The 25,536-nt window shown below is 39.6% G+C and overlaps 1 protein-coding gene and 1 long non-coding RNA gene across 4 annotated transcripts in view; one reads left to right on the top strand and one right to left on the bottom strand.

Annotated features, from left to right (window-relative positions):
* Positions 1–25,254, bottom strand: part of DCP1A (decapping mRNA 1A) — a 31,796-nt gene extending 6,542 nt beyond the window's left edge. The window contains exons 1-8 of one of the 2 annotated variants that reach the window (XM_021533133.4): positions 25,068–25,254; positions 24,135–24,175; positions 22,205–22,332; positions 13,749–13,815; positions 9,288–9,426; positions 5,831–5,950; positions 1,813–2,568; positions 1,005–1,070 (exon numbers count right to left, since the gene is read on the bottom strand). In XM_021533133.4, coding sequence (XP_021388808.2) covers positions 1,005–1,070; positions 1,813–2,568; positions 5,831–5,950; positions 9,288–9,426; positions 13,749–13,815; positions 22,205–22,332; positions 24,135–24,175; positions 25,068–25,202 — 1,452 coding nt within the window. In that variant the 5' untranslated portion in view covers positions 25,203–25,254. The remainder of the gene's footprint in view (positions 1–1,004; positions 1,071–1,812; positions 2,569–5,830; positions 5,951–9,287; positions 9,427–13,748; positions 13,816–22,204; positions 22,333–24,134; positions 24,176–25,067) is intronic. The other variant, XM_021533144.4, reaches the window with a different exon arrangement.
* On the top strand, positions 2,455–11,905 carry LOC116184073 (uncharacterized). 2 transcript variants are annotated; one of them, XR_014958062.1, is made up of 3 exons: positions 2,455–3,425; positions 5,192–5,342; positions 5,420–11,905. It is a non-coding gene; the product is annotated as an uncharacterized LOC116184073 (long non-coding RNA). The 2 variants fall into 2 exon arrangements; XR_004148802.3 differs by having other exon boundaries at positions 5,192–11,905.
* Positions 25,255–25,536: the final 282 nt, after the last annotated feature.

The raw sequence follows: 25,536 nt of genomic DNA, 5'->3' as shown, positions 1-25,536 counted from the left end.
AAAAGCCCTCCAAACCCATCTAAAGTTTACGTGTATAAAATAACATCAACAACAGCAGAACTAGAAAATTTATTTTCTTGTAGTCAAAACTGTAAAGACTAACAGTGTGGAATTTCAGCTGAAGACAATGTTTAAACTGACAGTTTACTATACAATATGCACATGTTTCTTAAAATTCCCAAATTAATATAAAATGCTTTTAAACAGCATTTTACTTCAAGTAGGGCCATTTTTTTGCCTTCACAATCAGATCTGGGCGTGCTACTGAAACAGCTCTCATGGAGAGCAAGTTAGACAAGAATGAGGCAAGAGACCTTAAAAAGGAGTGGGTGCATAAGGGAAAAGCAGAAATAAAATACAGATGGTGTCCTAAAATGAATACATAACAAAAAGGCAATTGAAACCAGTTCTTGAACACTTGACTATTATCAAGTTAATTTGTAATTGCAACCTTACACTTAAACATTATTTTAAACTGTTACCCAAAGCAGTTCTAAGAAACTTCAATCTGCTTTTAGCTGGCTAAAAGTTGCAAGTTTTGCAGTAGCAATTATTTGTTATTTTTTTTTCTCCAGCTTCAATTTTTTTCTGCTTTGTATCTGCTCCTATGATACAAAATATCTCAAGAAAACTGAGATACAGCAAGACAAGGATTGCTTTTTAAGCCTCTGGGGTGCTTAAGGTTGGGCCAAGGCTAATAACCCTACTACAATATTATGGCATTACTATTCCCTGCTTGCAACATAAAAAACCCCAGCTCAAATGGTGCAAACTCAGTGCAGGGCTGCAAATCTAAAAATGTGTTTTCATTTCTGCACTAGAACCAACAGTAAGAGTGACCGTACAGGAGCAGTGCATTGACAGCAACTCCCCCTTCCTCCAGCTGTTTCATAACAGCTCCTTCTATAGGGTCAGTGAGCAGTTTCTATTTGAGATATCAACTGGGTACTGCAGCTGGGTTTTTTCCCCCTGAGACCAATGAGCACAGGTACTTATCCACTTACTTGACTTGCTTTAGACAAAGTTTTTGGCTGTGGAAATACTTCTGATTCCTTGTTTTGTTGTACAGTCTGAGTTAAGGGAAAAAAAAAAAAAAAAAAGCAAAATTCACAGGTTACCATCCACAGCTCAGTTTCCAGAGGTGGTTTTCTGTTTTTAAGAAAGCCACAAAAATGCAAATTTCAAGATTTTAGCCATCATTTGATCAATTTTGTAAAACTGATATAATCAATGGGAAGCTGTAAAAAGGAAGTATCTGAATTTATGTTTTATGCTTTCAATATTATGGCAAACCTATAAAGCCATATCTCAATGTAGCCCACAGGTACCCATGGAAAAAGCAGGTCAAAACTGAAGGAGTACAAAACACTCAAAGTAAAATAATCAGAAAAAGGAAATTGTTAATTGTATACTTTCAAATAATGAACAGGCTAGACTTCCATCACATCACCACCTCTCATCACAGTGCTCAGGCTGCAACATTCCATCCCTTCTCAGATGCCCAGCTCTGAGCATACTTTTCTGACACAAGATTAAATCTTTAGGACTTATTCACCCAATAACACCAGCAGCAGTTGGAAAAACATCTCTAGAGAAAGGCCTGTCACTGACAGCAGATGCTAATGATACAAAACTAATGGAACTGGATTTCTAACTTAGCCATTCAATCAATACCACACAGTGGAATTGTGTGGTATTGATTGAATTAATTGGAATTAATTATCTTCAAACAGCTAATATATAATAGCACAGTTTTCAAGAGAAAAATACACATAGTTTAAAGCTTCATGGATATTAAAGTCCACAGAATACCTGAAGGGGAGAGATTATCTTGCTGTTCAAGGCTGATGGCTTACTGTGAGATTCTTTGAAACTTTCTGGTGTTGCAAGTTGGCCAACTGAGGCAGAGATGTTTGGTGTTAAGGGACTCTTAGTAAGAGACTGCTGTTGTGATTGGTCATGCTGTGGGGTCAACCTGAGTTTCTGGAGAAGATCAACACTTGTATGAGATGCATTTGAGACAGTCCCTGTGTTTGCTGTAGTCAAGGGTGCTATGAGCTGGCTTTGGCCAGCCATTAGATTCTGCGGAGCGTGGTTCACTTCAGATGGCGGCTGATTCACCAGTGGGGATATGGGCTTGGCAGCCTGCTGCATAACTTGCATTATACTGTTGCTTTGTTTGAGGCCAGGAAGCATCTGAGCAGGGCCAGCTTCCATTGTCGAGGCTGAATTAAGAACAGGGCTTAAACGAACTGAATAGCTTGAAACATTTTTCAGCTCAGGCTGGGAAACTGAAGCTGGAGGTATTATCATAGGTGTTAAACAGTCCTGCTGGTTGGCACTGGGTTTAATGCTTGGACTTTCAGATTTCCCCAGGGATTGTTGCATTACTGGTGACTGGTCAAAGGAAAAAGGCAAAAGCAAACTGTGCTGCTCTCTGGCAGATGCATCTGTCTGCAGCTTCTCCATTCTCTCTGGATTGGGATATGGAGCTGCAGGCTGTTCCTTTTGGACAGAGGTTCCAAACAGTTCCTCCAAAGTCAGATGCTTCTGCCTTGACTGAAATGGCTAAAAAGAAGGGAAAAGAAGATTTCAGTTTAGAACTAGACACAGCACTGTGCAGCTTACACAGTCTATTACAAATTCTAAGAAGTTAGGAGAGAATACAACTAGGTCAAATGCATATAAAACACAGTTTGGTACCACAGGTGCCCTATTCATAGGAATATTGAAATCAATTTAATTTATGAGGAACATCCTGGCTATGTATGGCTTTTCCTTGTGGCCATCTCAGGACAGTCTCTGCAGCTGTAGTCAGGAAGGGGGATGGCTATGGATTGTGTCAGGAACACGGCACCTGCCATTATCCATCAGCCCTAACTACACAAGGCACTTCAGGGAAGCGAAGGGAAAAACATACATGTTGAAAAAATCCTCACAGAATTTAAAGAATTGATAATAATTAAATGCTCTAAAAGATGGGAAAGGAACATAAAAACCAGAAGCTGTATACAACTGAACTAGCCTCGACAGTTTTCCTAGCCCTAGTGCAGTAGCTGTCACAATAGGAAAGAGAATTTCTATAAACCTAAATATGTATCTCCTTGAAAAGTACATCATACGTACACAGTTACATCTACCAGTCCTTTAGTCTCTCCCAAAAAAATACCTCTAGCCTATACCATTGATATTGTTAGAAAAATATAGCTTTAAGAATATAATATTTTGCAGAAAATATTGTAAAATGTGCTCCAGTAAAGACAAAAGAAACAGCTATTAACGCCAGTGATCTCAAAAATTTTTCCTTTTTTTTTTTTTTTTTAGGTTGCACAGGACCAGAAGTTACGTAAAACAGCTGGACTGAAATACAACATTCTGTTCAGAAGACTGAATGGCCTGAAGCACAATTCCAGTGTATTCTGATGGTATGTCTAAACAAAGATGCTACTTCACAATGACAACCACTGCACCATGACATTGCTCTGCTGGCTCTGATTTCCCTAGCACAGAGAGCAGGACAGCACAGCAGCCAAGGCACAGCAGCACAGGTGCCACAAATAACCCAACAAGAATCCCTTGAGCTTGAAGTCACACTGTCTTTTGCCCAGGTTACTCATCTCTACTGTCATTGTTATTTAATTTTAGCTAGTTAAATGACTGGCATCCTTTCATTTTGGGGCTGGGACATGCTATAGTTTATAAACCTTGTTAGTTATGTTAGAAATCTTTTCCTAGAAAGTTGTTCTTACTTTTTCCCACTGATCCTACTGTTCTGGAGACCCGTCCTTCAACCATAAAGATTCCATTAAGAGAAAAATCACTGTTCCAGATCATTTCAAACTCATCTGTTCACTTCAGTATGATTAACTGACCAGCCTTCCTTTATTAATAAGTTACAATATTCAAGTAATAAACTGCAATCTCTACCATGTGCTGATCCAAGTCAGACTGGATAGTCTCAAACATCAAGATACTTTCCAGGAGTATAAAGCACCTCTTTTGCCTTGTCTGGTTGAGGTGTACTTTGAGCATTTAATCAACTCAGTGTGTTTATGAACACCTTCATCACAAGGGGCTGCATAAAGGCCACAAGATCACTTTATTTCATAGGAACAGAATGCTGCTGCTGCTCAGAGGGTTTCTCCAGAAATGATTTCAGATAAATTAAGCTTTATAATCCCAGCTCTGCTTATTCATGGTTCAGTACCAGTGGTCTGGTTGAGATTTGCAGACTGCTGGCACAGAAGCATTTCATGATACAACTGTTTTTAATTTTGAATTGCCAAGATACAACACTTAACTACACAATATAATACGGAAGACATTTATTTTTATTCCTAAATGTGTGGTATCTTTAGCATGAGATGAAGTTAATCTACATGCAAGTGTGACATTTTTGAGAGTAGTATTTAGCAATCTCACTGCACTTATCATATGCAAACTATTTTTTGATTTCACTGGCCATCTGTTTTAATTAGACAAAAAATGTATATTTTTATAGTTGAAATGGAACGTTTTTCCAGTAGTCTCTCAGTTGTCCATGTTACTAAAAATGTGTCTCGGAACCAACACATTTGAGGTATATTTGAACCCAGTTAACTGGCTTTATAGAACTATCACTTATGTTACCCAATTAATTTTTCCAATACCTCTGCAGCTATTATTTTAAATAGCTCAACAGAATTAAAATTGTGACATTTTACATGTTCTATAAATCAACTTTTCCTTTAATTACTTTAGAACAATTTATTAGAATCTTACCTTTCCAGTTTTTCCTTTACTAGTTAATTGATTCCTGTTCTGCAGTTCCATGCACTGTCAGGTGGAGCATTTCAGCTGATTTTGTACAGTCTACATGGAATGACCCAAAGAAAATATGTGCTTGGAAAGCAAAGCCTCGGGCAGCCCTGGTGCCAGGTCTCCAGACATGGCATGCAGCAAACAGAGCTGGCTGCCAGGGGTCACTCCATCACTGACCCAAAAACAGAGGTGCTGCTCAGGGGATGGAAGGGCTGTGATAGAAATAATCCCAGCAAACTCCCCACCCCTCATGTGAGTTTATTAACTGTTACTACCCTACCCCTAAATAAGATTCCTGCTGCCCAGCCCCAGCTCTACCTGAACTAGGAACTATGATTACTCCTCCAAGCTGTGTGCAAGTACTAAGTGCAAATTTGCCCATGTTTCCTAGGGGATTTCACTTCTCAGGCACGGTGATTTATTGAATCAGAAGCACCCCAGTGAACCATGGCAGGGAGAGGAGTTCCAGCAGTGCCTGTCCAGTGCCCACTGGGTGGCACTGCAAGCAGGCCCACGGCACTTCCCTGTTACAGGCAATTCAGGTACTGAACAGTTTACTTACTTTTTTCTCTATTTACCTCTACAAAGTCTTGTATCAAGCCCCAACTTCCTTGTGCAGGACCACAGCCGTGGCTCTGAAGCACAGACAGACCTTCAGTGCATGTCTGAGACAGAAAACCAGGGCTTGAGTTCCTGAGTGAAAGACCTGACCACCAGGCATGGTCATCTTCTCTTGCTTCCTGTCTCTCCAAGTCATCCCACACATTACCACAGACTGACTTCTTCCAGAAGCCAGGTGGGCCCATTTAAATGTGGATATTCACAGTAGTGTGGACACAGCCTCTTATTTATAAAATACTAAATCAAAAGACAGATTTTAGGATCCTAAAAGTCTTCAAACTTATTTATTTAGTGATAATACACTGGAGCGATAAACACTGAAGGCATCTTAAGAAAAAACATCAATTTTGGTACCAAAACAAAGTACTAAATGAAAAAACTCCCTTATTTAGGGTTAGATTAAATATACCTGCTCTTGCACTTGTAATGAAGGCTTCTGTTCTGAAGGCTCTGTGCTTTCTGGCTTTGGAGGATTTGAATTCTGTTGCATTCCAGAACTTGATATAATACTTAGGTCACTAATCTGATTCTGAGGAGGAAAAAAAAAGAAAAAAAAAAGAATATAAATACATGAGTTTCAGTCTGCATTTACCCACTACATAGTCCTGTTTACATGACCCTTGGGACTCAAATATAGATGATGTACAAAGCACTGATTTTTCTAAGACACTGTGGTATTCATAAATCTTAGGAAATAAAAATCATACCAAGAAATCCAGAATCTGGTTTGCAGTCATAAAACTTTTACTCTTTATTATTATAAGAAAAGCAACAAGAAAATACAACTGATTTTATACTGTTTCACTACAAACAAAAATGATGCATTAAAGAAAAGGTGGGCTTTTCACATCCTGTATCTGCTTTGGCTGCTAACAGAGAAGTTTGCTACACTTCATTTAATCAGGAACCCAAACTAGAACTGCTTAGAAAAAAATAAAAAAATTCCTGTCAGAAAGTACTCTAAGCGGATGGAAAGACAGCTTGTCACTGATTTACTTCCACCAGGTTTAACCAACCATGTACATTTATTTTCAGGTATATATTTCAGGTTAATTTGGCTTTCTGTGAACTAGACAAAACCAGGCAAGAGAGCTGCATTATAACACAGTATGTTTCAGATAGATCTGACTTTAATCCTAAACAAATATAAAAATAAACAAATATAGATCTTCTATTACCATTAAAATCACCAGTGGAAAAACCCAGACTGTAGAATAATCCAGCTTTCAATGGGTAAACGACACCTGATGCATATGATAGAGCTCAACCACTGGTATGACACATGGTGATTGTGCTGGTGTCTTACCCAAAGCAGTAAAATATGGGTTAAACTTTTCAGCAATGGATTAAAAAGCAATCTAAGCTCTATTCTTTTGTTTTCAAATTCTAATTGAAAGCAATAAATACAAAATCAAACCTATACATTGTGATTCATGGAGAGAGGAGAGAAGCAGACCCTCGCATTTCTGACTTTTAGACACTAACTTGAAGGTCAAAACTCCTTCTGCCTGAAAGGTTGGAGGCCTTTTAGTTATAAAATCAGGAAAGGCAGAGTTTTCTTTTTACAAGAGGATAAGCTGCAGTGTGTTTTCCTGCTCAAGCTGAAATACAAACACAAAACCACACTATAAAAAGCATCCATTCACTTCATTAAAAAAAAAAAACAAACCTCTCAGAGTTCATTCATTTTCGCATATGGGCTTGATGTAGTGTGTACTTGAAGGATTAAGCTGATTTGGAATCCTAGATTAAAGCACTCAGACCTTCATAAATCTCTTTTTCACTCCCTCTGCCCCCTTCTCATGCTGACACTCTGCCAATCTCATGTGGGCTGCACACAAGGATTACTGTATGATCCATCTGGAATGTACCAGCAGATAAGTACTTTCTGCTCCTAAATACAAATTCATGCATAATTACCAAGTGCCACAGAATTATTAAAAAAAAAATTAAGACAGGAAAGGTCTCTCAAGAAGCTATCTTCCAAACAAGTTGGTTCCTTCACCACATTCACATTGGCACACATTGGCTACAAGAGCACCAAAATTTATGTGCCAGGGGTTTGTTGCTATAGTTGAGGTGGTCAACAGAAGATTCTCCAAAGAAGTTTGCTTGAAATGTGACCAACAGCTCTGCTTTTCTGACAACCACAGCAGGCTCTGAAGGGATCACCATGAACAGGTTCACTTACACACAAAAAGGAAATGAAGTAATTATCCCAGCTTCCCTGGTGTTCTACAAATATCAAGAAACAAACACACACATATACAACAATAAGAAGAAATAAAGATACAAACTCCCCAATCTTAAAGTAGCTCTGCTGTAGCCCATGCGCTGCCTATTTCCCTGTTGTATTATTGGCACCACAGATGATGTCTGTCCATTAAAATATCTGCATCTGTTCCTGTTCATCAGAATTTTACTTGTCTACAGAGCTCATCTATGACGTTTAGGAACTTTGTTTCTAGCAAAAGCTTTTCAGTACTTTTATAAAGATCCAAAAATTAGAAGAGAAGCTGCAATATCCCAAGTCATCCAACAGCCACGTGTTGGAAATGTGCATTATACAATACTACAAGGACAAACAGGGAGAAAGGCTTCATCACACCCAGGAGGGCACTACCAAAGCAGTGCATTCCTGTAGTATGGGTTTTTTCCCTTCTTTGCAAAAAGACTTCAATTTCTTCAACTCTGTCTGTGCAGGCTGTGATGTTTCCTTCTGTGATCTCACATAAGCTGCTACCTGCACAATGCTGGCCTTCACACAGAGACACCTTCTCCCCACACAGCACTGACACATATTCCAAATTAGTTTTTTTCATCTGTGTTTTAAAGCATTAAAATAACGTATAAGTGATTTCCAGAAATTAGTATCTAGCCTGGGTCAATGATACTGTATTGTTTATCACATTGCCCTGACCTCAATGTACATCAGACAGTGACAGGTTAAGTTGGCTCATACAAGGTTTAAACCACATGCTTACTCCTTTCTCCTCATCCCACACTGTACTGTAACCATCTAGATCCATCAATTCCAAGCACTCCAAGGAACTCTGCAGCATAGCAACTCCTGGAAGCAATCAAGCACTGTACAAATGTGCTCCCTCTTCTCTCAGCAGCACAGGCACAGAAGTCACATTATGGTTCTACAATGCAATACTCACACATTGCTTTACTATGGCACATTCCTGTATTATTACTCTGGGGAAGAGGCGTGTTCAGAATCTCTGTTTCCATTTTTGGATCTCCTACACATTACCTTTATATTCACCCTGCATGTATGAATTTGGTTCTCATGATTATATAAAGTAATTCTTTCCTAAGAGCACTAACATTCCTCATTATGTAATCTTGTGAATTTAGCACTGGCAAAGGGTAACAGGCTTTTCCTTCTGAGATGAATTATTTTATTAAAGGGAGAAACACTAGACAGGACACAAGTAATAAACTGGACAACAGAAAGACAAAGGCATTATTACATTAGTCTACAGCTAATAAGAAATATGCTTCTTGGAGTCTACAAATGAACTGAATGCCTCAGTCTCCAATACCTCAGTTCATCAGACTAAGAAGAGACAGATGCTGTTGGGCACAATTTTTATTTGCTATTCCCAGAGACAAGATTTTCTCACAGCAGGAGAAATCATTATAAAATTGGTCCATCCTGCTACATTTCAAGTTGGACCCCATGATCAGGATCCTGCCTGAAATCACAGAATGTTTCCTAGTACAGTGTTCCTGAGGGAGGGAACAACACGTCACTCGGAAAACAAGGCTGCTGGAACTATTGCAGACACTGGCCACCCTTTAAACAAAGTACAGGTGATGTCTAAAAACTTGTTTCCAGAGAAGAGACATTTACTTACTCGTTCATATTCATCCTTGGCTTTACTAAGCATCTCTAAGATGTCAATGGGCCTGTTTTCATTGCAGCCATTGGTCCTGCTGGGACTTTTTCTGTCCTGAGAAACTTGCTGCGACCTCTGAGCTTCTTGTTCAACCACTCTGTAAATGGAAAGGAGAAACAGGATTTAAAAATTTAACTGAAGTTTAACATCTTGCAAAATGCAGTAAAGAAAAAAGTACTCCCAGCACATTAACCCATTTTTCTACCTGAATAAAAGCCTAACACATAGCTGACCAAAGTTACACATTTTTCATTTACTACAAGGTTCATACAAGACAAATTGTCAAATGGTCTGTACAATTTCTCTCCCATTCACAGAGCACTGGTCTGTCACTCTCAAAGTTTGCCTACAGTAAACACTACTCCTATAAAACTCTCATGTTTAGACATTTTTACAATGAAATATGTGGATATCCAAGCATGTGATACACAAAAAGCACACGTTTTACACCGTAGACTAGGATACAATTTTCACTCTTCCTAACGTGCATTTTTCCATATTTAGCCTAGTCACACCATGCCATTCAATAGAATCTATTACCAAACAGTTCTAGTTTAGGATGAGGCCTACCATTATGCAACAGAGACAGTGGGAAAGAAGAGAGCTGGCTAACACCAGATGTCTCTGGAATCAGTCTGCAAGAGGACTTAGAGCAAGTTGCCCCTCACCTAAGGCTCTGGAAAGAACAGCAAACCATTTCCTCTTCTAGCTGCCCTGTAGTCATTCCAATTACCTGCGTTACCCTGGCCTCTGGTGCCTATGGTTCATACACCACTTCTACTCCACCCCTGCCTGCCTCAAGTATCCAAAATCTTCAATCTGAAGGACAGTAAGAGATGCAAGAAGCTGATGTGTACCTGGTCATTTCATTAATAAAAGTAAAAGCAGCATATACTCCTAATCCATATGCAGTTCACAAGATATACATGGCTGTGCAATGCGCTGAAGCTTATCCTCTTGAAATAAACACACACCAGCCTGTAATCCCCTCTTTTTTAAGCCTGCATTAATCAAATATGTTAAGAAAAAACAAGCACTGTAAACAGGGCAGAGCTCTGGAGCTGCATGTCACTTGAGAACTCTCATGCTGTGGAATTGATGGCTGAGGGGGGAGCCAAGAGGTGCCATCACAGCAATCACAGAAAGTGTCAATCATTCCAGCCTCCAATTTCTTTGGGTCAGTTAGGATTCAGGACAAACTCTAGATTTTATAAACTGTAATTATTTATATGTACCTCTATGTTTACATTTCTGAGGAAGAAATAGTTCAAGTTTTGGAAGTTTCTTCCCAGTCTTCTAGCTACCAAGCTTCTTTACTTCACTAGAGTTTAGCTGAAAAAGGGTTAGATTTGGCTTTTAACAATTCAATGTTGCTTTCATAGTTTTTCATCATACAAGCTGGTTATTTAACCATCTCTTGATTACTTCTAGCTTTCTCTGTAAGCAGCAGTCACCTGGCAAGGTAACTCACAACAGGGAGGCCAATATAACCCTGATAATTTCTGAGAACTGCAGCATGTGCTCGTTTGGTTGAAGCAGCTCAATACTCCCCAAGTGTTTCTATGGTGACACCCTGAGAGAACATTTTGTTCTAGCACCTCACGTGTCACCCAGTCCTGGCTCAGGACCTCTCTAACTCACCTCCAAAACTAATGATGAGAAAGAGCAAGGTAAGAGAATCAGAATGCTTTGCTGAGATGTTAAGTGCCAGCATAATTGTATAAGAAAAAAGAAACACTTCAGTTAAAGGAAGATTCTGGGCAAAGTAAAATCACACATGGTACCTGGCAGGCAAAGCAAAGGCTTTACTCTTGAGACTCTCCTTTTGCTTTAATTAGCTGGCCCAGAAGGTTTCAATAAAACATCTTCCCCTGAAAACAGTACTCATTGAACTCACAGCAAAACACCTTCAAGGAGTGCAGGCATTTCACAGAAATGTTTCATAAAAACTTCTGAAAAACAGTTAATATTTTTCTCTTGTTCATTATGAAGTGATTGTTGACTTAAAGTTTACTTTCTTTTTGAAGAATAACAAATTCTTTTCTCATCTAGGTAATTGTCTAATAGCTCAAACTCCATCTTCTGTCTTGTGCATGTTACATTTCAATGGTGGTAATGGAATATAACGTGAAACTGTATCCCCAGAACTCTTTGAGATTCTATCCCAATTCCAGTCTACTCCCTGCATCTCAGAAGCTACTTTGGGTCTGACTATTGAAACAGGATAAAACAAGCTTATAAACTAAACTGAAAATAGCCCCCTACAAACTTACAGGTCAGAATGCAATAGGTTTTGTCAAATATTTGAAGCCCTTCAGTTTCTGCCCTACTTCTTCTAGAAAGGCCATCCCTCAATCAATCATCTTTACTTGACACAAATTAATTGTTTCTGAAATCAGGAGTTTGATAACTCCCATGAAATGTTTTCATTTCAGAAAAATTATAGAATTCTTAAAAAAAACATCTGCAAATCAAATACCTAAATATCCTTCCTGGGGTGGAAAAAGTCAACTACTGCAAATCTGTACACTGAACATGCTCAATGAGCAATCCAGGATTAAATCTTTTTTAAGCAAGGCCTGCTGTTTCTTTCCATTATATCAGATAGTGGAAGAGGCACACATTCCTTCAGGGACACAGTAGCTGCTGTGACAGTTTGTTGAAGAATATCTGTTGAAAATATACCTGGCACAACCTCACAGGAGGGCAGGGGGAAGAAGAGAATGTGAGAAGTGAAGTCTGTGATTACAAAGCCTAATTCACTTTTCTTTTCAAAGATAAGCCACCAAAATACAAATGGATGGCCTGCAATCTTGTTAACTCAGTCTGGCACAATAAGGTCAAGTTAAATGCAGGGAAGAGAATGCAAATATCCTTGAAACCTTTTATGGTTATGTTTTTGAAGTGCTGAAGTATTATAAAGGCAGCACTCTTTCCTATCAGTGATTAAGAAAAACTCCACCTTAACAAAAGGGTGCAAATCCAAATTTCCATCCCAAAGACAAAAAACTACAGAACAAAATTAATACTCTTGGAAGAAAATGTAAATATTGCAATTCAGCTAAAGGGGTAAATGTGCTTTATGGACTGCTGTGCCATGGCTAGACTGGTCTGTTACCTGATCACACTTTTTAAGACTCCTGAAGTATCTGCAGCCCATCACTTGTGCTTCAGTGACCAGACCAGTTTAATTGGCCTCAAGGTTTGCTATGTGGAAGTTAGATCTGCACTGCAGCTGCGTGTGACAGAATAAGAATATGGCAGAGTGACAGTTTTAGCTCTCTCTCACACTTCAAACATTAACCTAATGGTTTTAGATTAGAAGAGAAAGCCATGTCCTTCTGATGCTCTGCGTACGAAGAGGAGGCAGTAGATGTTTTGTTATTTGTTTTGGTAACAACATCCAAGAGTCAGTTTCACACAACTGTTTTCTGTTAATCCTTGGATACAGACAAACCAAATAACAGTAAGAAGTCCAACATAACTAGGAAGAAAAAATAAAAGTGGGAGATGGGGTTATCAGGATGAGAAAAAAGAATTTAGAAAGGTATCTTGATACCAATGTCTGTCATTTGTGTTCTCTCTCACTGCTTCTGTGCAAAAATAATTAAAAAAACCTCAAAGTAACCCACACCAAACACCCTACACTAAGAAATTAGAATTCAACTTAAAATATCTACATTGTGACTAGTTTTCATATCATTAAATATTTCCATGTCATTAAATTGTGCAAGTCTTCAGGACGGCCTGACTGGCAAGCTCTGACACGCTGCTGAAGGCATGCAAGAGATAAGAGGGCTCAGGAAAACAGTGTGATAGCAAAGAGGAGCACAGCTGAGAATGAGGGATGAGCAGATACCCTGCGTAGTACATCTACACTTTGCATTTCAAAAAATCCAGAAATTAACACCACCAAGCTCTTATTATTTCAGTTTTGCTTACTCTCCTAAACCCATTATAATTCTAGAATATTCTACTAATTCTCCTACTATTCTTTAATCTCTTCACTTCAGTCAGGACTAACACCTAAGCCTTAAAACACCACAAGAAACCGCAAACTCCAAGAAGAAAGCAGCTCACCACAAAACAAGCAAAAAGCCCCAACAATTGTTTATTTCATTACACTCTGCATTAGAAAATCTTTTGCCAGTACCCCTATACAAAATAGAATATAAAATAATACACAGTGTGTATACTTGCTTTCTTTGGAGAATGCCAATACATCAACTCTTTTTTTAATCACTCAATTGAAAATTTTAATGCTGCAGTTTTTTAAAAAACAAACATGTAATTTTCATTAGTTAAAAAAACTTGTATGAGAAAGAATGTTGTATTCCTCCATTTTTAGGAGAGTGAGGAAAAAACCAGACACATTTAATAATCTCTAAAAGGCTTACAGAATAAGGCCCCAGTACTTACTTAGCCATGAGTTTTGCTATTCGATGACAGTCATTCTTGTCATAAAACCAAATACTGTAAATTGACACTAAAAAACAAGAAAGAAAAGCAAGTGTAAGAAAAAAAAAGTAATTAAATCAATAGCAAAAAACCAAGAGTTCATTAGATCTGCAACATACAAATTTCCATCAGTTTCCATTGAAATACTGTGTGTCACCACCTACTATTTATAAAGTAATCAAAAATAGCACATATGCAAACATAAATACAACTTCAGTCAGATTAAATGGAAGAACTATAGAATATTTATACTGTTTGGAAATAAAAGCAGCAGGAAAATCGTTTAACCAGCAGGTGCCTTCCCACTACAGTTCCAACGTCCTCTTTTGAATTGACTTTATAACTTAAGCTAGGCCAAGGAATATCCATTTAAAAAATACACTCCTTCTTAAATTTGTCAAATCCAAAGACCAACATTAATATTTGAATTATAGCATGACAGTTCAGTCAGAGCCTCTCTGGAAGGTTCCCTCTCCAGAAGGAAGCAGTACCAAAGCTCCCATCACACAGTCACATTCATGCAACAGCTTAAAACTACACTCATAGTGACCTCCGCTCTTTGAAAGCATCAAGGACTAAGCAAAGAGAGCAAAAGGCTCCAAGCAAAAGGTTTTCAGCTCAGCAGCCTCATTCTAGCTTTCAAAACAAGTAAAATTCCACTGAAAGTTTGCAGAGCTGGAACTTGACCACTGAGCCTCCATCAGATGGAGAAACTTTGTCAGGAGTGCCATGAGCTGCTCCTTCCCCAGCAATCCTCCCAAGGGCCTTTTACCCACACAGCAGCTCCTCTCCTCACTGCCCCCAGCTGCACCAGCACCACAAAACTCCACAACTCTTCAGAATTGTGTTGAATCCAGCCCACAATGCAGGTTATTTTAAATTTTAGCTCACCTATGAAGTTTGTCAATGCATAAAGTGCTAGAACATCAAAGGCAATTGGACACTTTACACATGATATCATGAAAATATTTTAATTTCTGAAAAAATGTGTTCAGCCTTTTTAAAATTAATCTTTATACTGCAGTTCATGTCAATGATTTTATGTAGCTGAAATCATGGATTATAAATACACTTAAAGTGAAGGAAAGGACTGTTTAAAAAAAATTACACAACCGTTTCCCATTAGAGGTAGATTTTTATTTCACAGTGAAATCCTTTTTTTTTCTTGACTTACTTTTTTTCCTCCACAAAATACTCAAAAACCTCAAGTAAAGCCCACTCAAAAAAATGTCAAATCATGGCAAAGAGGGGAATTATTTACCAAGCTTTTTCTGTCCTTCAACTTATTCCAGGTGTACTCTTTTGGGCCAAAATCCTCAAAAACATCTAATTTCTAGAAGAATATCCTATGACAAGCTGAAACTCTTGACTTTTCCTTATTTTATTGAATCACAGATGTATTAATTTGGGTGCTTGTTTTTTTTAGAGGTTCCAGCTTAAGTACTAGATAACAAAGCTTTTCAAATCATTATTTCAAACAAATAAATCAATGCACAAAAGACATAAGCCTATAAAAAAGCATTTCCTACAGGTAGCCAATGCTTACATTAAACTTTGCAGTTTAATACAGCTGGATTTTCTGCTGCATAGAAACCTACAGCATTTCCAGTTTGTTAAATGACTAAAGAAGTAGCTCATATTTTAGCACTGAAGAAAAGCTCTTTCCCTTCCCTGTCTTCATTAACAGACAAACTGCCAAGAGGAGAAAGCTGCTTCAAAAGCACACTTGCTGAAGAAATTAAGATATGGAACTTTTCATAGTATTTCAATGGGACATATGATAAAAGTCACACTCAATTCTGCCAGAAACAGGCCTAGATAAGATCACAAGTAGATCCAATCTCAGTTTGGTAGAGCATGAAGTTTTTTCCCACTTTGTACTACTGGCAAGCAATCACAGGGAGTCACTGCAAAACAATTTTACACAATATTATGAAGCTGCAAAGCAGATTACAAAAGAACTTGGGCGTTAATGTAAGTACAGTGGAACAGGCTGGAATGTTTACCTTCCTCTTTCCAAGAGCCCTTCTGTACTGGTAGTCCAGCTCCCTTCCCTAGAAGTGTGTGTCCCAACAGCATTACCATTACAATTTAATATATATTTTCCTATGTATTGTACTTTCTTCCAGGCATGCAGCTTCAATTAAGAACATCCTTATTAGCAGAGTTGATTCTTACCAGCTCTTTTTAAATATGTGATTTTTTGCTATACCCAGCATAAATATTAGCTGAACATTCCTATGTCTGATGGCACCTTTCTACTGCAGTTCTTGCAAGAGTTTCACCAAACAGAAGGCACTGAATGTTTCCATCCAGCTTTTCCACACTGAATGCTGGGCAGCATCTTTAGCAATCAAGTAACAGTAGTTTGTAATTATCAGCAGCAATTCTTTCAGTAGGTTTCGCACTGCATTTTGACACCTTTGGAATAATGAGTAACCCACACCACAGACAAATCAGGTTTCATAAAACTAAAAGAAGTAATTCATTTTCATAATCTATGTTTTTCTCTAACATACATATTTTTTTGTTAGAGACACTGACCTATAAATAGTTATCTAAACACATAACACTCAACTTCTCTCCAAACTTGTCTGGATCAATCCTTAAAACCTGATTAAAACTGAAATGGGAAACCAAAGAGCTTTTGAGAGAACAGAAGGATTATGGAAGACTTCCTGCTCAAGCCTAACAATTGAATAATACCAAAAGGAAGGTCTTGGACTCTTCTGTAATCTGGATTAAGAGTAGGAATAGCCAAGTGCCACTGTGAAGCAGAAGCCTCATCCTTGGCAACATAAAATGAAGCTGCATTCTCAAACTGTAGTTTCACTTCAGGTCTCATTTTAAGTAAGCAGCGAGAGGCAGTGTCCCCACCCCCACATTCCCATAACTTTGTTAACCCATTGTACCCCACGGGGCTCCGCTCCCTTATGTCAACTGGGTACATTTTAGTCCAGGCCAGATCCTTGATCCCATTTCTGCAACAGCTTCACAAAAGGCCATAAAAGAGCACAAACAAGAAGCTTGGGACACAGGAAAGGAAAACTGAGAATGGAACGGTGTGCCAGAGGAAGTGCACATAGACTCATCAGCACTGCTAGTCTCAGCAATTCCAGACACTGTCACTCCTTTCCCCCAGGCAGTTTAGCCATTTGTACAAATACATCCTCAAATCATTTAAAGAGATGTTTTGTTTAAAACTTCCCTTAACTATCTGAAGGGAGACAAAAGTTTTATTTTACAGGTCCAATTTAGATGTTGCCATACAAGGAAACAGAACAACTGGAAACGGAGTTTTTCACACCCTTGAAAGAAAAGGACTCATATTTTGAAACTCCTACAATGCAACCATGGAAAACAACTTGATCTCACTTCCATAAAGAAAAGCACATATATGCATCATTTTATACCTCAAATACAGTTTAAGGCAAAATGACATAAAGCTCTCTTTCTTAATGCTGTATTTCCTCTAGAAATGAATGTCAGCTGAAATGCCACCTCTCCTCAGTCAGTCAGCTCTATATCACTGACATGCTTCGTATTTATTTCCTACACGTAGACAGATATTAGCCTGCCACATAGACTTACTTACAAACCATTAGAATGAATGGGCAAAGCTCCTCCCTTTCCTATTGCTTTCAATACCTAAAGGCATTTCACAAATACATCACACAGCACAATCCCACAAACAGGAGCATGGAGAAATTCAGCAGGTGCCAAGCAGCACCCAAGCTCAGGAACACTTTAACTGCCACCTGAGTATTGTATGGAGGGAAAGGGATCTCTTCTTTGCAACCCAAACCACAGAAGAAACTCCTGCAGTTAGAGTGCCATCTTTCAGGTCAAACAAAGTATTTTTAGAACTTCTTTACAGTGTTCAACCATTTCCTCCCCTCCCCCAGCTTGCATTGCTTCTTCTGCTATGAAGATATGAAGAAGAGGCTCCTTTCTTATCTCAGACTAAACCACTGGGTTAATGTGCTTGCTGGAGAGCCAGACAGCCTCAGCAATCACAGAGATATGTTACACTTAATGGAACATGTGTGATAACAAGAGACTTTCCTTACCAGCTTTGAAACCAGTCAGGAGCTCTTTGAAACATTTCTAATGCAACTCACTTCACTTCTGCTGTTCAGGATACAAGTTGTTTACATCAATAATACAACAAGCTCAGAAGACAGCACTTTGTAACTGAGTTTTCCACTTATATGCACAAATCTCTATAAAATCCGTTGTTTTTGTATTACTAACTCTAACCTTGTACAGGAATAAGAAGCAAGGAAAAAAACACACCACCACAAACAAAAACCCCACACCAAAAAAGGACCATTTATTTTAATACCCAACTTTTATTCTAAACATCTGTCTTTTCTGCACCATGGATATCAGCCTGCCTGACCTCCCAAGTGAACTGGCTTGGATTAAAAACCCTTTTTATCAAGACCAACACCACCGATACAAAGGAAAAGTTATAAATGAGAAAGGCTCAGAAGAATCTTTCCTGCAGACTTTAGGAGGTAAGTTCACCAGTGCTTAAAACTTTGACTAATTTTCCTCAATTATTAAGCAAATTATTAACTAACAGCTACAGAGTCTTACATTACAGGTTGAAAGGAAGTACTGAACTTCAGACTAGACTGTTATTACTGTTACTGGCTGAACTGTATTGCATTTTTTAAACTAGAGATTAACATGCTTTCCACAAAACACAGACAAGAGAGAACAAGCTTAGATTCATAAAAAAAGCAAAAGGTCAATGGGATTCAGTATTTAATGAACAAATAATCTGAGTTCTGTAAAGAATGTGCATGTGTCCAGAGGGAGACTTCAACAAGGATCAAATATACCTGGCAATACCTATTCCAGACTAAGAAATAATAAATGGCACATTAAGTATGGAGTATAATCTCAATTTTTTTACCTTTTAAGAGTAATTCTAAATTTAAAATATGTTCCAGTAAGTCAAACAATCTCTTTTCAATTTGGCAATTTCTTGATCTGTTCATGCTTGGTGATATTTGCTTTCCATAATTCTTTATAACAGTGAAAACAAAAATACCTTTTTTCTATTTACCACTGCAAGGGGTGTAATATCTCACAGTTTCTTACCCACACTCTTATCATCTTTGCATGCCCCAAAAAATAAGTGGTGTAAGTTTTGGGGCAGCGCTATATCCAACTTTTTGGGTTTGGCATTCTTTTGGGGCTCGAAACATTATGTACCCAGAACAACTTTGAGAACAAAAATTCTGGAGTGAGGAAAGATCTCCCCATTAAAAGATGAAATATGAAAAAGGTGGGATTGGGATGTGGGGAGGAACTTCACAGAACAATTAATAACAAATTGACCCAAGTGTTTTCCATTGTGCTCAGAGAACAGCAAAAGGCAGATATATAAAAGATACTGTATCTGTTCTCCTTCCACAATGCCCATGAAAGTTTCCTCCATCCCCCACCCTGCAAAAATGGAGAGACTCCCCCCAAAAGCTGTGAAAATCAGTAATTTCCCAGAAGAATAAAATGGCAATTACCCAGTCTTGGTCTGAGAGTATGAAAATGCCTCTGTGCAATTGGTTAAAAATCTCACATCTACAGCTTAACAAAGTAAGCTCTGATACGCAGCAAACCAAAAATTCCTTTGTATAGCAGGAGTGTTTGAAGAAATCAAACTACAAAAGAACAGTAAAACCCCACCAAAATATAATGATCTAGTATAACAGGCAAATCATTCTTACAGCCTCCAGCCAAGCAAAAACAATGTTTGCAGACTGCTTGCAAAGTTCCTCACATAAGCCATTAGCAGCTCTGCACAGACTGGAGCAGGTTACTCACTGTCCCAAAACAGCTTTTGTGCCACTCAAGACAGAAAAGCCAGAGGTCTGATCTGCCGCACAGAACAGACTTGGCCTCAGTTGCAGTCAAGTCAGAATCCCAGAACAAAGTGAAAACATGAAGTTTGTAAAACAGTAGTACCACATTGAATATAAATATTGTTGACATGGAACCTTCCCCAAATGCATGGTGACACAGTTTTGCTTTGGTCATCTTCTAGTGTTTCTACCATGCCCTGGTGAAGCACAAATCTCTGTTTGCTACTGATCCTGTAACAATGTAACTACGGAGGCACAAAGTACCTGTTTGTCTCTGCCAAACATGATTTTAGGTTTTTACTGGATAGTCTGAGCCATTGCCCATCTGTAACCTAAGGAAACAGAATCAGCAGTTCAATCACTCATAGAGGGTTTACTCATAAAAGGATTCTAATGATTACAGTAGATTTCTTCAAGGACGCAGTAAAAGCCACTCTACAAGACACAGTGTTGTGTAAGAGGAAGCTTTTCTTTACACAAACTAGCAGTCCATCCTCTTTCACTCATTAAGGGATCTCAGAAGAACTTCACCTTAAGCATTAGAGACCCATGACATTAAGTCCTTGGAAATACACATTATAGTAACCACTGGCTTAAACCTCTGATTTGAATTAGTTCCAAAAATGCAAAGATTTTTCATGCCAACAGGCAACTGAACAGAATTGGAGATCCTTCTGCATGAAGAAGACAAGAATCTCCTGATCTACCCATACAAAACACACACGTGTTGAAATTTGTCTGCAAATCCAAATTTGCCTACAAATTCACAAGTACTGTGCAAATAAAGGCAAACAGCTTTAACACAATTCAACCATATAATTTGTTTTCTAACTCTTTCAGAGGAGAGAAAATTTGGAAAACCTTATGTAAGGAAAATAAAATAAACCAAAGCAAAACAGCTTAATGCAAAATGTAAGCGAGTGAGTGGTGTGGAAATTATAAGGAATAAAAAGCTTAGATGCCATTTTTAATGCTTTTAAGCTTGTATTTGAACAGTTTATTTGTGGCACCTGAGAAAATAACTCATGACATACTAACTGCATTGGACATCTTCCATCTGCAGTCACTGGAGACAGGATGGGGTAATGAAAGACAGAATAGTTTCTGACCAAAGTCTTTTAAAATGTCAATAGCAAAGAAATAAGAGGGGGAAAAAAATACTCCTGATTACTTCAGTATACAATTCCCACATCCAGTCTGTAATTTTTTCCCTGTTGACCTCTGTATGAATTCCTCCCTTCCTTGTACTATTCTGTGTCATCTCTATTCTAAATCCATGAGCTTCCCACAGATCTTACACACTAGTGTCCCACGGGAAAAGGAGAGCTTTTATCAAGTAAAACAATTGACTTGAGGGGTTTCTAATGAACTCACACACAGCTTATACCCTCGCTGATTACAACTACCTGAAAAGAGTTTGTAGCAAGGTGGTGCTCAGTCTCTTCTCCCAGCTAAGAAGTAATAGGACACAAGTAAATGTGCCATTTGAGGTTTAGATTGGGTATTAGGAAAAGTTTCTTAGTGGAAAGGACTGTCAAGCCCTGGAACAGTGCCCAGGGCAGTGGTGGAGCCACCATCCCTGAAGGTGTTTAAAGGATGTGTAGATGTGGCACTGAGGGATGTGGGTTACTGGTGGACTGCGCTGTGCTGGGTTAACTGTTTGGTGTGATGATCTTACAGGTGTTTTCCAACCTGTGAGATCATCCTGTGATTCCTTCCCTGAATGATCCTCTAGTCACTGTCACACCATGGTGATTCCACAGCAGCTCCTGTTTCCTTATACCATCAGCAGTCCCAACAAACAAACAAACAAACAAACTTCTTGCTTCCCTTATGTCACCAACCTCAGAGCTGTAATTCTTTCCTGACACCTTGAGGTCCATCCTATTCCTACCACCTCCATCTACAGCTCCTCTTCTTTGCAAACCAAGCAATCTGCTGGAACACCCAACTCAATACAGTACTTTCCCCAGTCTGTTGCCAGACACTTCTCTAACCTCCCAGACTTTCCACCTTACTGACCAGTTTTGACTTTTTCCTCTTTGTGACACTTATGGAAGGAAGATTGCTACGATTATGAAACAGGGGAGGCCATCTGCCTTGGGCTGTTCTTTGCCACCAGGATGGAATCTATCCTGCTTCTTACAGATCCCAGAGACCTTCCAAGGGCAAAAAAGGAAGGGATTAACATTTGACTGGTCTATTAGGTACACCAAAGCACAGCCAAAGCAGTGCTCCCATCAATGGGACGTTCTGATGGAGGAGGGAGATGGGTTTAATCTAAGCCTATCAGATCACTAATTAAAGACCGGAGCAATATTGCACTTTGGTAGTATATCTGCTTTTTATTGAAAGCAGGCGGTGATGATAATATAACAGCTATTTAAGTAAATTTAGCATTGTAGACAGAAAACATCATCAGATATTTCACTAGAACCTGCCCCATTACATTATAGTTGAACAGATATCACAGTAATCAGAAGTCATCTAGGTTATAAAACTGAACCTGAAATTTAAATTTGAAGTAGAGAAAGTTATACTCACAGCTGGCATTTCTATAGAGAAGAAAAGGTTCATGGAGCTGAAACTCCAAATCTTTATTTACTGGCTCAACCAGGTTGTGCATATTCAGTCGATTCACTATTGTAAAACCATGGTAAGGAGAAGCTGACCTATTGTGTCAAGGAAAACAAAACCAAGGATTAATATCTTCATTAACGAAAATAATTTTCTGATACCAAGTTATGAATTTATCTTCACATTTCCATTGCTTTCTTACATGAAGTTTTAGCAGTCCTGCAGCTCTCACAGTTGTTTTTCTATGCCATTTCTTGGCACACCACCTAATTTCAATTTCAAACTAAACTGCATTTACCTCAAAGCAGGATTAGGATTAACATTACAATTCTACACTGTTACACTGCTGAATCAAAGATATGCCTCGGAAAAATCTATTAAAAAAAACTAGGGCAGGTCCACTATTAAAATGCAAATGTATTCAATACTTGATATAAGATTGTTTTGAGGCATTTCAGAATTTTTTAATTAGAGGACAAAAACCAAACCACTTACACAGCATCATTACCTTATTGTAAATAGACATGACAATAAAAAAAAGAACTGCTATCTTTTAAATAGCATGAAGTACACTTACAGGGGGAACCATAAACAGTAATTTATTCCTAAAGGGAGACTCTGCAAATAAAGACTTAAGCCAGTATCCTGAAAGTAAATTATTCAGAATTGTATTGCTCAGTGAAACAATTTTTATTTATCTAGATTTTTTCTGAACACCAAGTAAAAAAAGAAAACACTGAGCAAGCATTGAAAGTTCAAGATAGTTTTAGATCTGTTTTTTCTTGCTGCATGAATGTCCTGTCAGCACTGAACTGTGCCTGTAAAATGGTGTATAATCAACAACAACGAAGGTAGGCTAAAACTCAGACACAATAAGCTGGTAAATGTAAAGATTTCTGTAACAGTGTGGCCAACTTTACCTAATGATTGACACCAAAAATCTTCCAAGAGTTTCCAAGGACAGGGTAAACAACCATTACCATCACAAGTGAGTCCCTTAATGCACCTCGCAGAACTTGTTTGAAATCATCAGCTAGTGACACAAAGCTTTTGCTTTGGTTTTTGATTTTATTTTTTTTTAAGTTTGGTTAATACTTTCTTACACTGCGTATTTCCAAGCTGGGAGCTGAAGTAAAGGAACTGTGACTCAAATCCCTACACAGTACTGAGATAAAATATTGTAACAACCAAACTATGACAGTCTGCCTCAGGATGGCTTAAGTCTGCATTATTTCTATTTCTTACCTTCAACAAAGTGTTATTTAATTTAGATTTTTTAATTTGCCTATAATTTAAGACTTGAACTTATGATTGATATTATGTGTTGGTTCTCCTCAGTCCTTTTACCTGTCCTAGAGAGCTGGAAATTTCTTCCATGATTTTGAGAGGAAATCAGACAACTCCCAAAACCAGACATTACAAGATCTCCAGCTTTTGGGCAACTCCATCCATTTACAAAAATTTATTATATATTCCATTAGTAATTTAAAACTCATTATTTATTTTCTCATGTCTATTGTTTTCATAATCAGCTTCATGGATGTTAGGAGACAGAGGGAGACTTGGCATTAAACAAACTCAATGCACTAACAAATGCTATTGGATTAATAAAATAAGCTCAATAAACTAGTTTTTGATGTGGGTACATATGTAGCATTCAAGTTTTACACTTTCTTAGCAATACTTTTAGGGGCTTTTGACAGAGTTATTCACCCATGTGCAGAATTTATTCTTTTTGAATGACTACACAGCAGTTAACAGCTGGACAAGCAAAAAATGATGAGTATGAAAGCTCTGCAGGAAGCCATCTGGAGCTTATTTTCTTAAGGAAAGAAAACAAATATCGCCACTACTCTATACCCCCTCCCCCAAAAAAACCAACCCAAAGCAACCTTACCTTTTATACACAAATAAGGTCCCTTCTATGTCAGTTTTTTCCTACAAAAGACAACAAAAGCACTTCAGGGATGTGCTTGTTCACACAGGTAGGTTTTGTACAGTGTTTTAATTACAGACTTACAATACCCATATCTTTCCATAAGGTTTGACATCACAGGACAAAAATTATGCTCCCTTATTTTCATAACTTTCCAAATTTTTTAATTAGAAAAATTAGGACGTTAAACCTACTTCCAAAACACTTTGCTCACTCTCTCTATTTGCCGACGTGATACACACACATTGTTCCACAACCTTCCCCTGCTGAGCAGACTCCAAATATCCGAGAGGTTGTGTTCCAGTTCTACTCCAAGGACAGCCACAACAGCACAGCACGGTAGCACCGTGGACATGGCTCTGTGGCAGACTCCAGCTCCCAGAGCAACCCTCAGCACGGGCGTGTCGAGGAAAGCTGCTCCAGCTCCAGGGCTGCACGGGCAGTTCCCCATATTCCCATTTTTATGGCTCTGCGATGAACCCGGCGGTCAAGCCAAAACTGTGCTTTAATGCAATCTTAAATTCCTCTCTTCCCGAATTAGGGCTCTGTGCAACAGGCGCGAGCAACAACAACAAAGTACCTTTAAAAACGAGAAAAGTCAATGGCCAGCAGCAGCCAAAGCGCGCTCCAGCCCCGGCGCTGCCCCGGCCCGAGGGGGAGCGGCGCCGCCTCCCCGAGCGCACGCACGGCCTCGCCTCTCCCTCTCCCTCCTTCTCCTCCTCTTCCTCTCCCTCTCGCCTGCTCTCTCCGTCTCCCTCTCGCTCCTCTCCCCCATTACAGGAGGGGGGAACGCGCCCAAACCCCGAACTCCCCCGGGTTCGGCCCCGTGCGGGCGCGCCGGGCCCGGCGGCTGCCGGGGCGCGGGCACGGCCGGGCCCGCCCCGTCGGACTCACCCACTCGTTGTCCTTGGGGCTGAAGCTGTAGAGCGCGACCTGGCCGGTCACGTCGGCGATGCCGGTGATGAAGGGGTCGTGCCGCCGCAGGGCCGCCAGGCTCATCTCCTGCCCCGCTCTGCCCGCCGCCTCCATCTTGGATCCGGGCAGCCCCGCCCGCGGAACGGCGACAGCCGCGCCGGTGCAGCGGCGTGCCCGGCCCCGCCGCCGGCCGGAGCGCGCGGCCCGCGCCTGAGGTTCCGCCCGCCGGCCTGGGCCCACGCCCCGCCCCGCCGGGCCCTTCCCGGGGCCTGTTCTCACCTCGGGACCGCGGCCCGTTCCCGGGGCCTTCCCGGCCCCTTCCCGGGCTCCTCTCCTCACCTTGGGCCCGCGGCCCCTTCCCGGGGCCTTCCCGGCCCCTTCCCGGGCTCCTCTCCTCACCTCGGGCCCGCGGCCCCTTCCCGGGCTCCTCTCCTCACCTCGGGACCGC

This window comes from Lonchura striata, chromosome 12 (genome assembly GCF_050655825.1).
Source record: "Lonchura striata isolate lonStrDom1 chromosome 12, ASM5065582v1, whole genome shotgun sequence".
NCBI lineage: Eukaryota > Metazoa > Chordata > Aves > Passeriformes > Estrildidae > Lonchura > Lonchura striata.
The sequence above is the reverse complement of the archived record's forward strand: the minus strand, read 5'-3'. Positions and strand labels throughout refer to the sequence as shown.